Below are 20,900 nucleotides of genomic sequence, written 5' to 3'. Positions count from 1 at the left end.
CTCCTGTAAACCCAGTGCTTCATGCCCATGCCCCAAGTAGCTAATGCACACACACTAAGAGATATGATTCACACACACACACACACACACACACACACACACACACACACACACACACACACACACACACACACACATGCACACCTGGGAAAAACTGGCACAGATTTACTGGCTATTCCCTTTTCTGCCCAGATTATAAGTTAGTTATCACTGCCACCAGACACTCACCAATCAGCTACTTCAAGGCCCTTAACAAAGGATGTCCAATTATACTGTATAATATTAATACTAATACAAATTATAGTAGTTCACCAAGATGGCTAGGCCCAAAATTATCCATTAAAATGACAAAACAAGTCATGGGCATTCAGAATCATCAATTAGCTGAAACACCTGGTGTTCATAAGGGTCATTTGCATATATCCCATGTGCCTCTGATTCAAGAGGTTTGAGAGGTCACTCATTGGAAGTTCCAGATTGCCTGGAGTTTTCAGTTAGTTTTTAGGAATATAAAGTCTGAAACCTAAATGCATTTCATTATTTAGTGACTTTGATTTTCAGTTTATCCCAGTCTTTTGCCAGAAAACCACAAACTTTATGAAGAATAGGGAAAAAAATGTAAGGCAAAAATCTACACATTCTGTGAAAATCTGGACAATTGAGAGGTACTTATTTCTGCTTCATGGGTATTTTCTTACAAAAATAAACTATGAATAGAGAAAAGAATTTACAACACTGTTTATACCTTCGGAAGATTCTGAGCTCTGAATGTCTTTTAGCTCTTAGGAATAACTCATAAGATAAAAAAGAACAAAGATATAATCTTCATTTCACATAAGTCAACCAGTACAAATAAGAAGTGTCTGTACTATAATTAAATCTCACAATGAAAAATAACAATTGACAAATTCCATTGCTTACTTTACATATATTACAAGTGAATTTTCTTGTATAAAAGGGATGCATTTAAACCTTCCTAACTATCATGGTAAACCTCGTAGAGTGTTTACCCTCTTTGTTAATCTGAACATAAATACTTGAATTACCACAGTGTTTTAATATTAACTGCTATTGAATGATTTTTCTTGAAACTTTTATCACTGATCCTCCACTGAAAATGGTCTCTGTTCAGCAGGGCCATCATGGTTAACAATATAGAATAAACAAATAAACAAATATACACATAAACAAATAAAATATAAAACAATTAAGAGTTCCTGACATGATGCCTATAAAAGTCAATTGCAGAAGAGCTGCCTATTGAAATGTTGGCACTCAAAAAACTGAAAAAAAATACAGAAAACATAGGAGAAGAGCAAATCTCAGAAATTGCTCTAAAACTTAAACCTTCTTTTTCAGGGGGAGCAAGACCCCCTGCACCCCCATGTGGGGGTTGAGTTCCCCCAACCAAACTTATATATATATATATATATATATATATATATATATATATATATATATATATATATCAGCTCTGAGATCTTCAAGCTTCAGAGAAAAGGAAACATTCTTAGAAATGGCATTTCAGACTTAGTATATACAAGTCTGATATTTCAACCTACATGCATCTTCATTTTAAGTTAAATATTACAGGACATGAGGTATACTGATGAGCCCATGGTAATGCAGAAACATGTGATAGTTTGCAATGGGACCTGGCATATAGCCTCATTGTGTGTGGTACACTGCATTGTTGAACCAGTTTTCTGAAATTAATAGCAAGGAAAGAAATCATAATCCTCCACATTATATGAATTAAATGTTTAGTACAACAATAAACATGTGTCCTAATGATTAGTTTTTGAATTGAGACATTTTAAGGAAACATTAACAAAACATCAATTTATATTCAATGGTTGCAGCAGTTATGTAGCTGCAACATATCTTTGGTCTTCTTTCAATTTGCTATATGTTTTAATAAAATAGAAGTTGAAAAGGCAAAGGAGAAGGAACAATTTGTTCTGTAATGTTTGTATTTCACTCAGTTTGTAATGAGTAATAAAGCATAAATGCCAGCTTTTCTTACGTTTCACACTGGGCTGAATTTTGAAGTCCAGTAAAATTAATTTCGGATGGGACCTTTGCATAACGGACAGGAAAGAGCCCTCCAAGCATTATGTCAGCATCTTGTATGTAGCCAGAAAAAAAATGTCCTTGTATCCTGCAGCCTGCCAACATGGTTCTGCACATATAACTGTGAAAGATGAGCACGAAAACAAGTAGATGTAACATCTGACTAAATACTGAATATATTATCATCACAAGCATGGCTGCAAGGGTTTGGTTAGTTATTCTGATAACGTCTGAAGGAATGTGATATTACGACAAGAAGAAATTATTTTCAGTCACACAAATGGTGCATATCCAAAATGCCTCCTGTTATGCATGTGTATGAAGGGACAGGCATGTCACTGAAAGAAAAAGAAGTTGATAGGTGAGCCTCAATTTATGACTGCTTTACAGCCTCATGCATACATGATATTATATAGCAATGTGTGCTGGCATAGCTGGTCAGCATTTTTTCTGTTAATGGAAATACAATGGTAGGAAACAAGCAATTCCCAGATCAGTAACTAAAATAGAAATCACAGACCATAAGGTTAGCTATTTGTAACTTGTTGACAAGTCTTCCAAAATATAGGACATGTGGAGAAGCTGCTGTAACAGCTTTGTTTATATAATTTTAAATGCCACAGTACAAAACAAGTTTAATAAAGGCAATTACTATTATTACTATTATGAGTATTATTATTATTATTATTATTTCATGATGAAACTTTGTGTACAGTATGAAATGTTTGATCCTGTTCTGCCCCATAATCATGTATTTTTAGGATGGTGCTGAAGTCACAATTAAACAAAGATGTTATTATCTTTTTAGAGTTACTATATTAGATGGAAAACCCTTTATATCAGTATTGTTAAGGGAATGAGTAATGAATACAATTAAACTGTACAGTGCTCAGTTATGAAAAGGGATATTTTACATGTTTGTGCTACTTTTGTGATTTGTGTAACAGGCAATACTACAGTTTAATTATGTGAATAATTATTGGATTACTGTGCCGTTGCTTTTGAATGGCATCTGTAGGACATGTATAGAAACCTTTTTTAAGTATCTACATTTAATTCCACAATGGCAAAACAAGTGATCTTTATCAATCAGTTTTATAATACAGTGAGTTGTGGTTGGGGAAAAGGTAAAGACTGTTCTGATATGTTTCAGATTGTCTGCTATAGATGCCTCTTTACTCATGATTGAAATGAGGACACAAACTGCCCTGATATGACTCAGATTCCCTTTTAGTAGTGCCCCATATAATATACCCACAACTAAAATGCAGGCTGTCCTGACATCATCAGCATCATTACTTATTATTAGATCCCCATAAATCACAGTAGGAGATGGTAGTTGTTAGCATCCATGAATCATAAATGGTACTAAGGCATTTGCTGCTGTGCCACAATCTGAATCATTAAATATTAGTGCACCATGCATTATAACACTGGTAGTTATTAGATCCCGGGAATCTCAGCTGGGACCGGTAGTTAAAAATATCCATAAATTATAAATGGGACTATGGCACAGACAGATCTGAGGCAGTCAGTATCACTGGAAATCTGTTCCACATGATACATGGATGGGACTAAGGCACAGACTGCTTTGAAGTGACCAGTAGCATAGGTTATCAGTTGCCCATGAACAATGGCTGAGACTGAAGCAACACTGCTGTGGCACAGTCAACATTAATAGTCACTACCATCCATGAATCATGGCTGAGATAAAGCACAGGCTGCCCAGACACAATCCACATTACCAGTTATTAGCACCTCCACCCCATGAATCATAAATGGAGATGGTAGTTATTAGTAGCCCATGAACCACAGTTGGCACAAAAGTATGGATTGCTCTGACATGACTCCCATCTTTAATTAATATCACCTTTAAGTCACAGCTCAAACTAATGCACATACTGTCCTCTTCTAAAGCAGGCAAGAGTTGTTATGTGATACATACCACTATATAGTAGGAGGTGATTACAGAAATCAGCCATTGTACTGCTCACGCTTGCTGTCCTAATAACAAGACTTGTGTTCAGCTAGCAAAGACAGAAAGATGGTTAAACTGCAACAAATCGAGCTCTTAGGCTGTGATCATTCATAATTAGAGCACTGAAATTTAAAAGTCATAGCTGAAGGCCAGAGACAGAAACCATTTCTCATTTTTCACAGTAACAGATCTGCAAATACTATAGGTAATATGCTCACTGACATACATTGAGTTTAGTATGCATCCAACAATTGTCTGTATAAATTTAGTATACATCCAATAAATAGTTAAAACTTTATGAAAAAATACAAGTAAATCTAGAAAGAGTAAGGGTAAATATGAAGCTAAAAATTATAGTACTTTGCATGCACCATTGCATCATTACATAACATCTTGTAATCTGTTTTCAGATATTTCTGAATGCTCTTACATGTCATAATAAAAAAAAAACATGTCACATTATAACAGGGAAGAATCAGTGGAAGAGAATGTTTAGCACAGAGAGAATGTAGTAATGTATCTAAAATATTGGGCCTTCCAAGTTTGTGTGTGTGTGTGTGTGTGTGTGTGTGTGTGTGTGTGTGTGTGTGTGTGTGTGTGTAGTATGCAGTGTGTGTGATATATAGATAAATAGATATTGATTTAGATATATAGATATAGATAAATATATAGATAGTAAAAAATGGTCAAACTAGATCTACAAACTCGACTAAATGAAGTACATCAATAAAAGGGCAATTATTTTTTATTAAAGCCCTTCTCAAAAATTGAAAGATCACTGTGGACTAACCTACTCAGAATCCTCACATAACAAAAGACCACCATCATGAAAGATACTTTAGCAAAGGTAAACTACCAGAGAAATACTCCAAAAGAATACATCTAAGAAAGCCATATCAAACAGCAGAAACACATATCCCAACTCAAACATATTGCAAACTCTGTGTGAGAATGAAGTAAAACAAAACAGAAGCAAGGGTTGTGACACATTGTAAAGAACTTTTCAGTAATAAAACACCAAAAACTCAAGTTCAGGTACAGTGCCTGATAAGGAGCAGTAAAATGTATCCAGAATATTAAAAATAAACTGCTGATAAAAATGGAAGCATAAAACCTACAATCAGGAAAGGAAGCAATGCAGGCAGTAGCTCGAAATGAATAAAGCATATGTGTAAAAAAGACCTGCAACCCACAGAACAGCAAAAAACAAAAACCCACTCACAATAACCTAAGAAGAAAATTTAAATATGTAGTGCACAAAAGAAAAACACTACATATATTAAAATAGTAATAAACCACACTTAAAAATTACCATAACAATATAATAAAGACAACAAGAATGGCATTGGCCAAATCACCTTAAAAATGATGGAGGGAGCATAACTTCTTGCATATATGTACCTTTCAGTTCATGAACATTTTAAGTCAGTGTAGTATTGTAAAACAATGTGCTACTGATATTCACATCTTGTTATGTGGGCTCATTCACATGCCAGTACTCATTCAATGAGGTGTCAATTTTGTATGGCAAGTTGGACATTTGTCCACAACTTTGAGCCACAGTAAATTTAAATGTAAGAAAATCTTTTAAATTAAACAAGTAAAGCAGCTTTTCTTGCCTCACTTGTTAAATATAAGTACTTTTCTCACATTTAATGTAGGAACAAAAACATACAACTGAAACAAAAATTCTTAAACCATCTGTCTTTCTTTTTTTTTTCAAACAAAATTACAAAAGGGCAGAACAATACATGAGATAATAGTACCTGGGATTCATAGCACATTAAGCAATACAAATTAGCACAGACAGTTGCAACATACATAGGATCATAGGAGGTTACTAAGCTATTGGCCCTGAAGCCCCCTTATAAGCCTATCCAAGAGTTTAGCCCATGTTTAGACAAGTCAGCACCCAAAGCTCCTGTCCAGCAGAGACATAGGTGGAATCCCAGGGGAGTATTTTTTTTCCCATCCAGTTGTCCAGGTTGTATTTAAAAAGGCATAATGAGGTACTCTGCTTAATGTGTAGAAGGAGTCTATTCCACAGATGGGGTAGTCTCTGGGACACAAATCTGTCCCACCAGCAAATCCTATTGATATCACAGACCAGGTTGAGGTTGCACGTATGGGTTGCTTGACTGGAGCTTGACTTATGGATATGCAGCATTCCCATCAAGGCGGGGTCTGAGATTGCTTTGTATACCAGACAGAGGTCACCTCTGAGGAATCTGTATGAAACTGAGTAGTGGGACAGGGCTTTTAGCCTATCTGTATAGGGTTAATGTTTGAGGCCCTGGATTCTCCTGGTGAGGAACCTCTGTGGTCTCTCCAGCTGTTGCATGTGCTTTGTAAGGCACATGCCGAAGGGGGTGTTGTACTCAATAATTGGCCTTATAAAGGAAGAATACAGGGATGTTATGACCTCTAAGTCCTTCAATGAGATACCCTTACTTATGAGGTGGGCCATGTAGAAAGCTTTCTGTACAACATAAGCAACATGGTGGTCAAACGTCAGGTTACTATCAACCTGGGTGCCCAAATTCCTCACTACTGATTGTGTACTTAGGATATTGTTATTAATGTGATAATATGTGGGAACATTACTCTCCCAAAAGGGGATGATGATGCATTTTTTGGCATTCGGCTGGAGGCCATGTTTCTGGCACCAGTCATTTGTTTGGGTGAGACCCTCTTGGAGGACATCCACATCACTTGGGGAAATGATGACTGTGCCCAGCTTGCAGTCATCTGCAAACCTGGTCAGCCATAGCCCACTGGTTTTGGCCTGCATCTCATAGAAGTATATACTGAATAACAGAGGCCCCGAGACCAATCCTGGGGGTACACCACTTGTTATGGGTCTACTGCTTGAGGTGGCTTCCCCTATTTTGATTAGGTGGATTCTATCAGTGAGCCAGTTTGCTACCCATCTGGTAAGATATGGACTGATGCCTAGTTGAGAGAGTTTATCTATTATGCCCAAGTGGGGAATGGTGTTGAATGCTTTGGCCACATCAAGGTAGGCAGTGTGCAGTCTTCCCCTCATCCATGGCTTTGGTGAATGTCTCAAATAATTTAACCACATTTAATAGACATGCCCTCCCCTTGACAAAGCCAAAAACTGTGTGGGGTCAAGTGTTTGGAGGTTGCCAATGTCCCTGTTAATGAGGTCCATGATAATCCGTTTCATGGTCTTGCAGATCAGGCTAGTTAGGCTGATGGGTCTATAATTTCCCAGAATGGTGGATGCCCCACCTTTGTGTAAAGGGATGACAGTGGCTGTCCTCCACTCGGCTGAGACAAAGCCGGTACTCAGGCTTCAATTGAATAGAGTGCCTAATGATGCTGCAAGTTTATGCCTGAGTTCATGTAGGATGCAGCCTGGGATATTATCGGGTCTGCATGGAGGCTGTATTTTTTTGCCTTTGAGAGGGCAGTGATGACCTGTTCCCTAGAGATAAGGGGTGAGGGGCAGGTACTGGGGATGTCCTGATTTACTGATGGGGGGACAGAGGAGAGAAGTTTTCACTGAATCTGTCAGCCAATAGATTGGCTATATCTACAGCATTTGTGTATGTAGTGTCCTAGACCACCAGTTCTGAACAGATCTGGGTACTTCCTTTGAGACTGTGGACATATGTGAAGAAGGCCTTATGACTGTCTCTAGTAGATGTGACTAATTTGGACTCAAGTTGGCTATAGAGGATTTCACTAGTGCACTTGTTTGCTTGTTCAGGCTACGGAGAGATTGCTTCCAATTGGGCATCTGCTCCTTCTCGGTCCTGGACAACAATTTTTTTTCCTTTTGTTATATAGTTTATTTATTGCAGATGTTCACCAGATAGGTTTACTCTTCCTTGCGGAGGATGATTTTGTCATGTCAGGTATTCCTGATTCCATGCATCTATATAAATGCTCATATAGTACTTTGGTGTAGATTTGGACATTGGTGTCAGTTCCTACAGTGAGAAAGGGGGCTGTGAAGCTGTTTATACCATCCCTCAGGAGGTTGCAATCAGGTTTGGAGAAGTTTTTTTGTTTGACCCTAGCTAGAGGGGGCGGTCAGGGGAAATGTTGACTTCGAAAGTGACCGCTTTATGGTTGGATCTTACCAAGGAGGATGATTACTGTAGAGGTGCTGCAGCGGTTAATCATGTTGGTTAATACCAAGTCCAAGATATTATTACCTATTATGGGGGTATCAACTAGCTGTTTCAAGGCATTTGCATTGATAAAATCAAGAAATCTCTGGGCATTTGTGTTCTGGCAAGAGTAGTTTTTCCAGTTTATGGTTGGGTAATTAAAGTCACCCAGGATCAGTGTAAAGGGTTGAATCTTGATAGATATGAAGAGGTCCAGATAGGTGTAGTGGACATCTTGAGTCAAATGTGGGAGACTGTAGCTAGCTATAATTTGAATAGGGGTCTTGTCAATAGTTAACTGCACCTGGAGTGTCTCCTGGGCATCATACCGTTTGACCAGCCTGGAAGTGTGTGTGTCTTTAATATATATTGAAACTTCATCTCATGGTGTGATCAACTCAAAGACACAGAGAGCAAGGCTGTTCACAGATTGAAATAGCACAGTATGCAGCACTTGCTAATGAGTGCATAATAACATGGAAATGTAGAATCACTTGCAAATAAATCTTAATGCTAATGCAAATGACAAAACCCAAATGGTGGACCAACTTGGAAATGTAGATCCATCTTGAATTCAGTGATTCCTGCTGTATACACTGATAGTTATGCTAGATAAAGCTGCAGCTGCTGCACAGCAGCATGTGTTTGGAGCCATAATTGGAGTAAAAAGGCCAGAATATTCTACATCACAACCTTCCATGCCACAGGAAGGGATACCGACAGCACCTGACATACCACCGTCTCAGACCAACAGATTGTAGACTGCTTCAAAGTGGGAAGAAATACTATAAGAGATCAGGTTGGACTATATCATCTATAAGCAGAGTCTAGGGTGATGTGTGGTATGTCTGTTTTGGTAACTTAAATGCAGTACACAGGACACACTGGGGATATCACAGGCATCTGCCTCATGAAGCCTATAAATGCTCCTTGATTTGATATTACGTGTGCAGTAGCATGTCTAGTTCATGAGAAGAGAAGAGAAGAGCAGAGAAGAGAAGAGAAGAGAAGAGAAGAGAAGAGAAGAGAAGAGAAGAGAAGAGAAGAGAAGAGAAGAGCAATCAATATTACGTGAGCTTGTTGTGATGTAACCTATTTCCCTGAGATCCTGGGAGCCATACATTGCAAATAGGTTATTATCAAGGCCTCACCTAAAGCTGAGTGCCTACTATACAACAGCAGGAAGGACTACCACTCCTTCAACTACCAAGCAGTCTAATGCCCAGGTCATTATTTGTAATGTTTTTGTATGCCACCTGGGCAGTTCACATGATTTACAGATTTCCAGATGTCTGACCTACACTAATGGTTGCTGTGACAGGGTCTCTCATAACATTAACTTTTTAGTAGGTGCACAGACATGCAAGATAGACAGATATATGCATATATATGCCATGCAGGCAACACGCAACCCTATCCCCTTATATGCTTTTTGTTGTGTGTTGCAGGTGATGACAGATATGCTATAGAGCCCTGGTTGAAATCCCCATGAATAATCCACAGACTACACAGGAAATTACCAATAACAGTCAAGATACATACAATAGAGTTCAGAGAGGATTAACAAAGGATAAATACATAAATATATAACTACATACATACATACATAACTAAATAAAACATAAATAATGCATATTGACTGCTAAATGGATGCTTGCTACATCTAGACACATCAGAAGGGGCAGTGCAATACAGTCCAGACATCTGCCAGATGATATCTGTAGTGTGTGCTATACTAGACAATATGGCATTGCACAAACAACTGAAATAGCAGGTGAACATCATAACATGGTATCCCAAACCTTTCACAGCAACAACAGAAGGGCAGTTAGAGAGTCAGAGGAGGAACATGCAACAATAATACCAGAGGTGAGGCAGAGGTGGACACCATATATTGTAGAACTTGTAAAGAAATGGTGTTTAGTCCACAGCTACAGGCCACAATGCAAAAACACAAAACAAAATCATGCATGCATTATTATATCCACTCTGCAGGGCAGTGTAAGTACTGGTCATGCTGTGCATCAGACGTCATCACTATTATACCTGCAGAATTGATGGGTGGTCAAGGTATAGTTGTCATCACTTGTATAGGTGGAAGCAAACACTGACCTGTGACTGCAGCACTATTATGTGGGGTAGGATCATTGAGGGTTAACATGGTAGCTAGGAATTCTGGAAGGTTGTGGAAAGATAGGAATTATATCCTACAATTGTTGCAATGAACTAATATTAAGATATCTTCAGTGGAACCCACTGTGTTGCCTTGCAGTGTCTTGACTCAATTTTGTCTGTAATATGGAAGGGGCAGAACTCTGAGACTACGCATATGTACGATAAGAGGGCATCCCACATGTTAAGCTTCATGTGTACCACTCCCCTTGAACTGTACAATGCCCAACAGGTGACAGGGTCTTGTTAGAAGTATGTATACTTATGAAATGAAAACATGTCTTTGAGTGGTTGTCAATGTTATGCTAAGGGACACTCACAGCTATGCACAGCCTCTACATTCATGTACTGCAGTCCTAACTCAATACATGGCTGTGGAACCCAACCCCTCATAACATGTCTAACTTATGGTTTCTTATGTTCACAATTTGAACCCCCCCCCTGCCCCCACTCACAGGCAGATGGCCAGTGTCATGCCAGTGTCCTGAGCATCTAGTTACAAATAACACCATGACATCTACCTCACTGATGCTGAAAACTACAATAAACATTTTTCTTGTTTCTGAGGCACATTATCAAGCAGAATACCTTACTTAACACAGTGAAACTCCATGCCTACTAAGGCTTTACCACAATTCCAGTATTTAGTAGTTGTAGAGGTGTAAGCTGTGATGCATAGTATGGTGCCATCACATTAGACTGCAATAAATAGTTAATATAACTGCAGATGAATCACTGTTGCTGCACACTGTGATTTCCATACAAGTCGGTGTAAGATGTGCATGTTATGGTGTACATGTACCATTTGACCTGTATGGTCATGCATATGGCATGTGTTCAACCACCGCACAATGGTGTAGGACTGCAGCCATATCTTAGCACCATAGTGCAGTGCTGTAGCCATGTCCTTTTACCACGGTGCAGTGCTACAGTCATATCCTAGTTTTGCAGTGCTTCTCTGAATTGTTCTGCCCTCTTATCCTCCTGCATTTTCACAGAATTTCTCATTTATATGTTATTATGCACATATTTGCATGCACTGAATATCATGTAGCTTCTGCCATTGTAGATTCATGTAACAAGTCTCTTTGGACTGATCACAACACATGCATGACCACTACCCATACTATTGGGCACTGTGCATTGTGCAACCCTATTATAAATGCTGGCCAAAAATGCTGAAATTCAACTTCATAGTAGAATATTACTATATAACTATATGGTAATTAACATTTTCCCCTCCATTCTGCTTATTTTCAGACTAGGATTATTTATGAAGTTGCTTGTAATACTGTCTGTATCCATAATCCTAAAAAGAAAACGAGGCATTAAGCACATGTAAGTGTTTTTTTTTTTGCATTTCAGCTAGCTGTACTGAAAATATATATTACTAGAAAATGATATTGAAACGCTATGAGCATTATAAAATGACATTACAAGCTCAATATAAACTTGATTCGACATCCTTTACTTCTGTAACAACACTTACTTTGTCACACAGGTGCTGCGCATGGATGGATGTGTGTCTTTGTAAGATATATAACAGATTTCTTCATTATTTACAGTTATAGTATCTAAGAGTGCATCAATATGCTCATGTAGAATTAACTTCCTAAAATCACCACCATGGCTAGTGAAATGTGCAGGGATGGTTGCTAGAATCGTCTCCCTTTTCAGATGTAGAAGGTGTGACCTTTCCTATTGAAACCTGATATTTTACTGAAAAAAAAACTCCTTAACTGGTATAAAGATTCTTTTTTCACTTTATTACTATATATAAGAATTTATATTGCATAATTAAAGTTTTATGTTACTTTATATTGTCTTAATGTTTGAAACACAGGACCATTGTCTGTAACATCTAGAAGAGCATTACATAATATTTTTCTCCTCTAGGTTTTTTTTTCTCTCTCTTTTGGAACACAAGTGCCAGAATTAGGATTGTCCCGCAAAAAGGAATAAATGCCAATTGTAGCAGTTGCAGATTCAAGTGTTCATTAATTTCACTTAGAAATAAATTATCATTGATCTAGCATTTGACTTGCTCTGGCTGGAAAAAAATATTAAGTGCAGAGTGCCAGCCAGCCTTTATACAAATGCGTATAATGACAGCTGCGTTATTCTCAAAACAAGTCAAATGCTAGACCAATGATAATTTAATTGGGCAAGGTTTTGTAAACTGAAAGAACAGAATAAGAATACAGCCATTTAACCTCTGTAAGGTGTTGCTGTCTACATATCATTTTCAAATCCTGATTCCAAGGGGAAAAGCAAGGCAACACTGATGTTAGTTAGGGCTTCCGCATGCATGCCTACACATGTATGCTGATTATACCAGATGTGTCCCTATGTTGCAATCAACTGTTTTGGTTTATGTGGTAGAATTATTTAGTTTTGTACACACAACTAATTCTGATCAAGTATTTACCTAAGGTAATTATATAATTTTTCTAGTTATTTGGTTTTGAAGATCTAATCCATCACTGATTATGCACTTTGCTAATTGATCACTTCAACTTACAAATCAAGCACTGATGCTTGTTCTTGCATTTTAACTAATACAGGTATGCATACAGTTACCTGCATGATACAATATATGTATGCTTATATGTGTGATCCTGCACATGTCTTTATAGTGATTAGTTGGTTGGATATAGGATAGTCTGGGTGTGTGACATTTATGCTTAAAAATTGATGCAGTCTAGTATGTTCCTTTGTGCTAATTTGATGGCTGGAGGTAGGATGGTGTGAGTATGTAATATTTATGAACCAGTTGATCCATTAGCTGTAAGAGAGCTCTTTGTTTTTACTTACCTCTGAAGTGTACCTCATTATGAGGAACGTTCCTCATGCTGAGTCTTAAGAAGACCACATTTTTCACAGTTCCACATTGAAAGGGTCAGCCACACATGCAGTGTTAAGAATTTTTTAACTTCTATCCACATGGTAAATAACACTGAATCATATTAATTTTTCAAAAGAACATCTTGTAAGCATATAGCAAGACATTTTAACTATCCTTTGAGCTTCGTAGCTGAAGTTGTTAGAAAACTTTGTGTGTTCCACATGTTGCCCATTTGTTTTGCATTATGAGACTGAATGACTTACATTATGAGATGGAAGGTTGAGAGCTATAAAAAATGAAAAAGCGCAGGAATCTGTCTAGTTCCAACCTCACCAACATGAGTGTTGAGGAAAAAGAAAAAAAAAAAAACAACAAAACTAGTAGACTTAAAACTTCGTTGATGGGCTCAGTTGCAATAATTTCCAAAAAACATGAAACCCAGGTACTGTTCCAAAGCAACAAGCCTTTATTCGTCACAGAGGACTGCTTGTCAGTGATGAACAAAGGCTTGTTGCTTTAGAACGCTACTAGGGTTTCATGATTTTTGGAAATTATTGTGACTGGGCTCATCAACGAAGTTTTAAGTTTACTAGTTTTTCTGTTTTTTTTTTCCTCAACACTAAGGTTGAGCACTATATTACTTACCTTGCCTTACACATTCAGGATGGGATCATCTGGATTAGTTGGCAATGGGAACATTAGAAGAGATATGCTGTTGCCTTGGATAAGGAGAAATTATTAGGCCTGGATATAACTGATTTGGGTAATAATGAAATGCTGCATGGGAGGATATCAAAAGTGTGACTGAGTTTGTTTTTGATAATAAGAGTTCTCATTCAGTCTGTGATGATCTGTTGTGACTGGGGATTTCTGATCATGGGCTGGTTAATATTTATTTGTTTACATAAATGCATATGAAGAATGTGGAAAGGAAATAGAACAGACAATATTTGTCATTGTGTGAAAAACAGGGAATCCAGTTTAGGTGAGACCAATCTAATACTTTATGCGATACAGCTAATGCAGTGGAGGGTTGTTCTTTTGTGACTATATTTGGCTTGGATGGTTATTCATCTAGTAGCTTGCAATGTTGAGTGGGGATATGAATACAGAGGCAAAAATACAATATAAAGGGTAAAAAGAAGATATTTCTCATTTGCTCTTGGTAGGCATAATAAAGAGGAAGAATATTTAAATGACTGACCTCTTAGCAGGGAGGGTTCAGGACTTTGACACTACTGGGAAGGTGGATTTGGATGCCCATTGTTCTCAGATATTCAGTGTTCTGTGGACTTTGGCTGGCTACTTTCTTTGTGCTGAGGTGGTATGTTGGAAGATGTGAAGGTGGCAATGAGTTGTGATATTTATGTTCTGGAGATATATGAGACATTACACCATGAACAGCAGCATATTCCACAAGGACACACATTGGGGTTATCACAAGCATCTGCCTCATGAATCCTAAATATACTCCTTGATTTGATATTATATGTGTAGTAGCATGTCTAGTTCCCTAGGGAAGAACATCAGTGTATTGCACAATGAGGGGATGATTAACATTATGATATTTATTCCTTTCTGCAGGAAAGACAGTCAAAGACAAAGTAAACTTTATTGTCATTCAGATTATACAACTTGAACATCAGTTTGCTACTCCTTCTCTAAGTGGAGGTATTTTCACATGTAGATAGTCTATATTACAACAGCTACTCCTGACATGACACACATTAATGTCTTATACTCCTTAACTAACTATACATAAAAATTGCATAGAAAGTGGGAACTTTTTGTGGTAATCATCATTGCACATTTACGATTGTTGTAATCATTACTGCACATTTAGGATTGCATAAGAATATGAATTAAGAGAACCCCAGTGGGATTATTGCACCAAGTTATTGCACAAAATATTTGATACAACTGTTGAAAATTCCAACATCCTTTACAGAGTTCAGCATAGTGTTGAGTTAGTATGAGTTTAGTAGTCTAATGGCCTGTATCTGTTTGTTTTGCATCTCATACTGTGGTAGCATTTACCATAAGATAAATAGGTGAACAGTCCATGGGCAGTGTGGATAATGTCTCTGATAATCTTGTTGTACCTACTGAAACATCACGGCAGGTGTATTTCTTGGATGGCAGGGACCATGGTTTCAATGATTTTCTCTGCTACCTTAACCATTTTTGGAAGGGTCTTTTTGTCATAGGTTCATAGGTTCATAGGTAGGTACTAGGCTATCTGCCCGAGGGCATTTATAAGCCTAGCCAGAGTGTGTTGGCTTTCACCACCCCATTGATTAATTAACTGATCCTCTGTCAAGCAGAGCCAATGAAGTGATCCCAGGGGTGTATTTTCTGTTACCCATCCACTCGTCAAGGTTTCTCTTGAAGAGTGTTAGTGATGGACTCTGCCTGAATTAATTTGGAATTTTGTTCCAAAGCATGGGGAGTCTCTGTGACAGGAATCTATCCCTCCAGCATGTTCTATTTATTGTTGTGGTGAGGTTTAGCTCACTAGAGCTTGTGGCTCACAGTGACTTGGATTTCTTTAGGTGGAGCATGTCCATCAATTCTGAGTTGGACATGGCTTTGTAAGTCAGGCAGAGATCACCTCTGAGTAAGCGATATGCCACTGAGTACAGCTGGAGTTTTTTCAGTCTGGCTGCATAGGACATATGTTTGAGACCAATAATCCTCTTGGTGAGGTACTTTTGTGGTCTTTCCAGCTGTTGGAAGTGTCTTGTGAGGTACATCCCGAATGGGGCATTGTACTCTATGATGGGTCTAATGAGTGACGAGTAGAGGGGCACTATAACCTCTTTATTTCTAGATGCAAACTCTTTAGTAATTAGATGGACCATATAGAAGGATTTCCTAACTACATTGGCAATATGATTGTCAAAGGAGAGATTACTATCTACCTGGGTCCCCTAGATCTCTTATTACCTCTTCTGTATTAAGGGGGCTGCCACCTATGTGGTAATTTGTGGGTGTTTTGTTTTTCCCAAATGGGATGACTATGCATTTTTTGGCATTTAACTTGAGGCCATGACTTTGACACCAGGTGTCCGTCTCAATTAGGCCCTTTTGGAGGATGTCCGTGTCGACTGGAGAGTCAATTACTGCTCCCAGTTTGCAGTCATCGGCGAACTTGGTTAGCCATAGTCTTGTGTTTTCCTGTACTTCTGAGAAGTATATGCTGAACAGTAGGGGTCCCAGGGCTGAGCTTTGCGGGACACCACTTGTGACTGGTTTAGAGTCGGACCTGGAGCCTGCTATTCTTACCGTGTGAGTTCTGTCTGTAAGCCTGTTGGCAACCCATCTCATGACGTAGGGGTTTATGTTCAGGCTGGTGAGTTTTTCTGTAATACCCGAGTGAGGAATGGTGTCAAAAGTCTTGGCGAGATCAAGGTAGGCTGTGTGAACCACCTTTCCCTCATCTATGGCCTTGCTGACTGTCTCAAAGAAGTCCACCAGGGTTAGTAGACATGATCTTCCCTTAACAAAGCTGAACTGGGTCAGGTCAAGTGTTTAGAGGTTCCCAATGTCTTTGTTAATAAGTTCCATGCACTCCATAGCCTTGCAGACCAGGCTAGTCAGGCTTATGGGGCGATAGTTACCAGGGTCAGTTGTGGCCCCTTCTTTGTGGAGAGGAATTACCGTTGCTGTGCCCCATTCTATGGGCATGTAGCCTGTGGAGAGGCTGAGGTTGAACAGTGTGTTTAGGTGGAGGGTTAGTTTGTTCTGTAGTTCATACAAGACGCAGCCTGGGACACCATCTGGTCCCACTGACGCTGTGTTTTTGGCTTTTGAAAGGGCTGTTTTCACCTGTGCGTCTGTGATTTTTGGGACACTACACTTTTCTGGTATTGTTGTGGGCCCTTTTGGAGGTGAGAGGGGGGTGAAGTTTGCACTGACTCTATCTGCCAGGATGTTGGCAATATCAGTAGGTTTAGTATATTGTGTGCTATTTTGCACTAGTTCAGTGCATATCTGGGAGTTGCCACTTAGATTCTTAACATAGCTAAAGAAGGCTTTGTGGTTATCTTTTGAATCCTTGGCTATTTTTCTTTTGAAGTTAGCCTTGGATGATTTCATGAGGGACCTCAGTTTCTTATTGATACTGATCAGGGATGTCTTTCCTTCTTGGGATTTGCTTTTTTTCTGAACTAGTTTCCTCCTTCTATTGTATAGCCTGTTTATTGCAGGGGTCCACCAAACTGGTTGCCTTCTCTTAGAGGAGTCAGTCTTGGTTTTGCTAGGGATAGCACAATCCATGCATCCTTGTAGGTGCTCATAGAGTGCATTTGTAAAGGTTTCTGCATCTTGGGCAGCATTATCCTTTAGCATGGGGGCTGTGAAACTTACCACCTCTGTCTTAAGTAAGGTGAAGTTTGCTTTGGAAAGTTTTTACTGTGGTTTCCTTAGTTGGGTGTGGTGGTGGGGTGTGGACATCCAGAGTGATTAGTTTATGGTCTGATCTAACCAGTGATGGGTTGACCTCCGGTATGGAACACCTGTCGCCCATGATGGTGATGACCAGGTCCAATATGTTTTCACCTCTGGTAGGGGAGTTTACCAGCTGATCCAGGGAGTTTGAGTTGATTAATTTCAGGAAGGGCTGGGCCTGGGAATTAGTATTCAAGTAGTTTTCCCAGTGAATGGTAGGGTAATTAAAATTGTCCAATATCAGGGTGTTTGGTAGGACCTTCATGTTTTCCAGTGTTTCCAGAAAGGTGGAGTGGTGGTCCTGGGTCATGGAGGGTGATCTGTAGCAGGCCACAATTTGCATTGCAGATTTGCCTGATGTTAGTTGCACATGGATGATCTCAGCGGTATCATGCTGCGCCACTAATCATGTAGGTGTAGGTATCCTTGATGAATATGGATACACCCCCTCCTTTTGAGTTTTGGTCCGTGTTCTGCAGCCAAAACATGTGGTATGAGTTGTAGCCCGGTAGTGCTGGGGTGCTCTCTGGAGCTTTGAACCAGGTTTCAGTTACTGCACAGATGTCGAAGTTATCCATACTGAGGAGTGCTTCAAGTGCATGCATTTTGAGATTTAAACTCCTGGCATTGAGTAGCATAACCCTCAGTTTTTTTGTTAATTGTGCTATTTATGGAGGTGGGTTTGACTTTTGAGCCTTGCCTAAAAAAGGCACTATGGGGGCAGCAAGAGCCTTGGCCAGTATTCAAAAGCCTAGGGGTGACAGGTGCAAGCCGTCTTTTGTGAAGCAACACAGCTTGTCGAGCATGTTGTCCCAGGCTGACAGACACTGGATCCCCTTTGAATGACACCAGAAGCTTATCCAATTGTCCGAGGTGGAACAGTTACAGTACCAAGCTGCAAGACTGTTGGTCAGTATACTGTCTATGGCACCTCTGTAAAAGGTAGTAAGGACTGGAGAGGGGAGGTTTGCCTTTCTCATCTTTACAGGAAATGAAGGCATTGCTGTGCTTTCTTTACTATGGCAGGAGTACTAATGCTCCATGTTAGGTCATCTGTGATATGTACCCCCAAGAATGTTGTGCTTTCCACTCCCTCTCTACTATTTCATTGTGGATTGTTAGTGGAGAGTGTGTTTTATAGCTTCTTCTGAAGTTGAGAATGATCTCTTTGGTCTTGTTCACATTTAGTGAGAGATTGTAGTTGTCGCACCAGATGATGAGTTGACTAACTTCCTCCCTGTAGGCTGATTCGGCATTTTTGCTTATGAGACCTATGACAGTTGTGTCATCTGCAAACTTGACGATGTGGTTCAAGTTGAACTTGGCTGTGTAGTCATGAGTCAACAAGGTGAACAACAGAGGGCTCAGTACACAGCCCTGAGGAACCCCCGTATTCATAGTGATTCTCTTGGAGGTGCTTTTTCCAACATGTACTGTCTGAGGTCTGCCTGTGAGGAAGCCCTGTATCCAATTGCATAGGGTTGTGTTTATTCCCAGTTAGCCAAGTTTCATTATCAGGTGTTGGGGGATCACTGTATTGAAGGCAGAGCTAAAGTCTTTAACAACATTCGCACATAACGATTCTGGTTTTCCAGGTGGGCCATGGATACTTAAAGCACCATTGAGATAACATCTTCTGTAGAGTGATTTGGTTAATATGCAAACTGGAATGGATCTAAGGATGCAGAGAGACTGGATGTTATATGCTCCTTAACCAGTTGTCAAAGCACTGCATTACTACTAAGGTGAGTGCTATGGGGCGATAGTCATTAAGGTTCAAAAGTGTGGACTTTTTCTGGGATAGGTATTATACTTGTAGTTTTAAAGTATTTGGGTGCAACAGCCTGACTTAGTGAGATATTGTAGATATCTGTAAGAACATATGTCAGTTGGTCAGCACATTCTCTAAGCACCCATCCCAGTATGTTGTCAGTTCCAGCCACCTTCCTTGGGTTAACCCTGTGCAGAGTTCTTCTAACATCAGTAGGGATGAGACATAATACTTCATTCTCTTGATTGGTAGAGGGTTTCATTCCAGTTGTGTTATTTATTTCCTCAAACCTGATGAAGAAAGTGTTTAGTTTGTTGAGGAAGTCAATATTGTCATCACACTATGTTGATGTGGGCCTCTAATCTGTGATGGACTGTATGCCTTGCCATATTCACCTTGAGTCTCTGAGGTCACTAAAGTGACTCTGGATCTTCCGACCATATGCCGTTTTTGCTGTTTTTATTCCCTTGTTCTGGTTTCACTGGCTAACCTGAGGGCTTCCCTATCCCCTGAGTTGAAGGCTGTGTTGTGTGCCTTCAGGAGGTCATGCACTTCAGTTGTGAGCCAGGGTTTCTGGTTTTCACATGTAATGATGCTCTTGGTGACTGTCACACCCTCCATACACTTTGATATCAATTTTACTACTGAGTCAGTATACGCTTCCAGGCATACCTCTCAACATCTTAGAGCAAGAAATCTAGACAAAGCCATAAATAAAAGTGGGACAGAGGCCCAAAAATAGGAACACATTTTAAATATCACTCTTACAAACTTAGAAAGTTGATAGAATAACATGTTTTGCATTAGCATGAATTTTCTATAAGGTATAAAGTCTGAAACTCAAATGTCTGTCATTATTTTCTAACTTCAATCTTTAATGATTTGCCACTAATTTGCCAGAAAACCGCAATTTTATGAAAAATCGACCAAAAATATGAAGCAAAAATCTGAACATTCTGCGAAAATCTGTACAGTTGAGAGGTATGCTTCCAGGTTGGTGTCCTGATCTGCAGTGGTTGCTTCTTTGGATGTGCAGAGATTGCTCCTTCTGGCCAGACTCTTATTTGCTTCTTGGATGGTTTCTCTCTGATTAGTAATGGACTGTAGGCTGGAGTCAGAATAATGGATAGGTGATCTGAATTACCAAATTGCAGGAGGGGCTTTGCTCTAAATGCCTGTTTGACACTGGTGTGCACCTTATCTTGTATGTTGGCTCCTCTGCATAAAAATGTACCTTTAAGAAGAATTTCCAGATGTAAACACATGAATATAAATAGTGAGCACGTACAGGCAGCAGTGCCATTTTGAGAGAATAGCCATAGGGTTAACAGGGAGGAGTGTGGTAGTCCGTCTGTTTATAAGTTTATTTAAGTTTAAGTTACAAAGCCTCATTCCTGATGTATTTGTGTGTAATAAAGCTGCTTGAACTGAGCCCACAACTGCTTGTCTGTTTTATCCTGACTGGACGAG

The 20,900-nt window shown here is 39.2% G+C and overlaps 1 protein-coding gene across 1 annotated transcript in view; it reads right to left on the bottom strand.

Moving 5' to 3' along the window:
- Positions 1-19,057, bottom strand: part of LOC122815016 (extracellular calcium-sensing receptor-like) — a 255,377-nt gene extending 236,320 nt beyond the window's left edge. Inside the window, 1 exon segment of the mRNA XM_044087267.1 lies at positions 18,726-19,057. Within this exon segment, the coding sequence (XP_043943202.1) occupies positions 18,726-19,057 (332 nt within the window).
- Between the last annotated feature and the right edge of the window lie 1,843 nt (positions 19,058-20,900).

The sequence above is a fragment of the Protopterus annectens genome, chromosome 11.part0 (genome assembly GCF_019279795.1).
Source record: "Protopterus annectens isolate FY-2018-M chromosome 11.part0, PAN1.0, whole genome shotgun sequence".
NCBI classification, from domain to species: Eukaryota; Metazoa; Chordata; order Ceratodontiformes; family Protopteridae; genus Protopterus; species Protopterus annectens.
The sequence above is the reverse complement of the archived record's forward strand: the minus strand, read 5'-3'. Positions and strand labels throughout refer to the sequence as shown.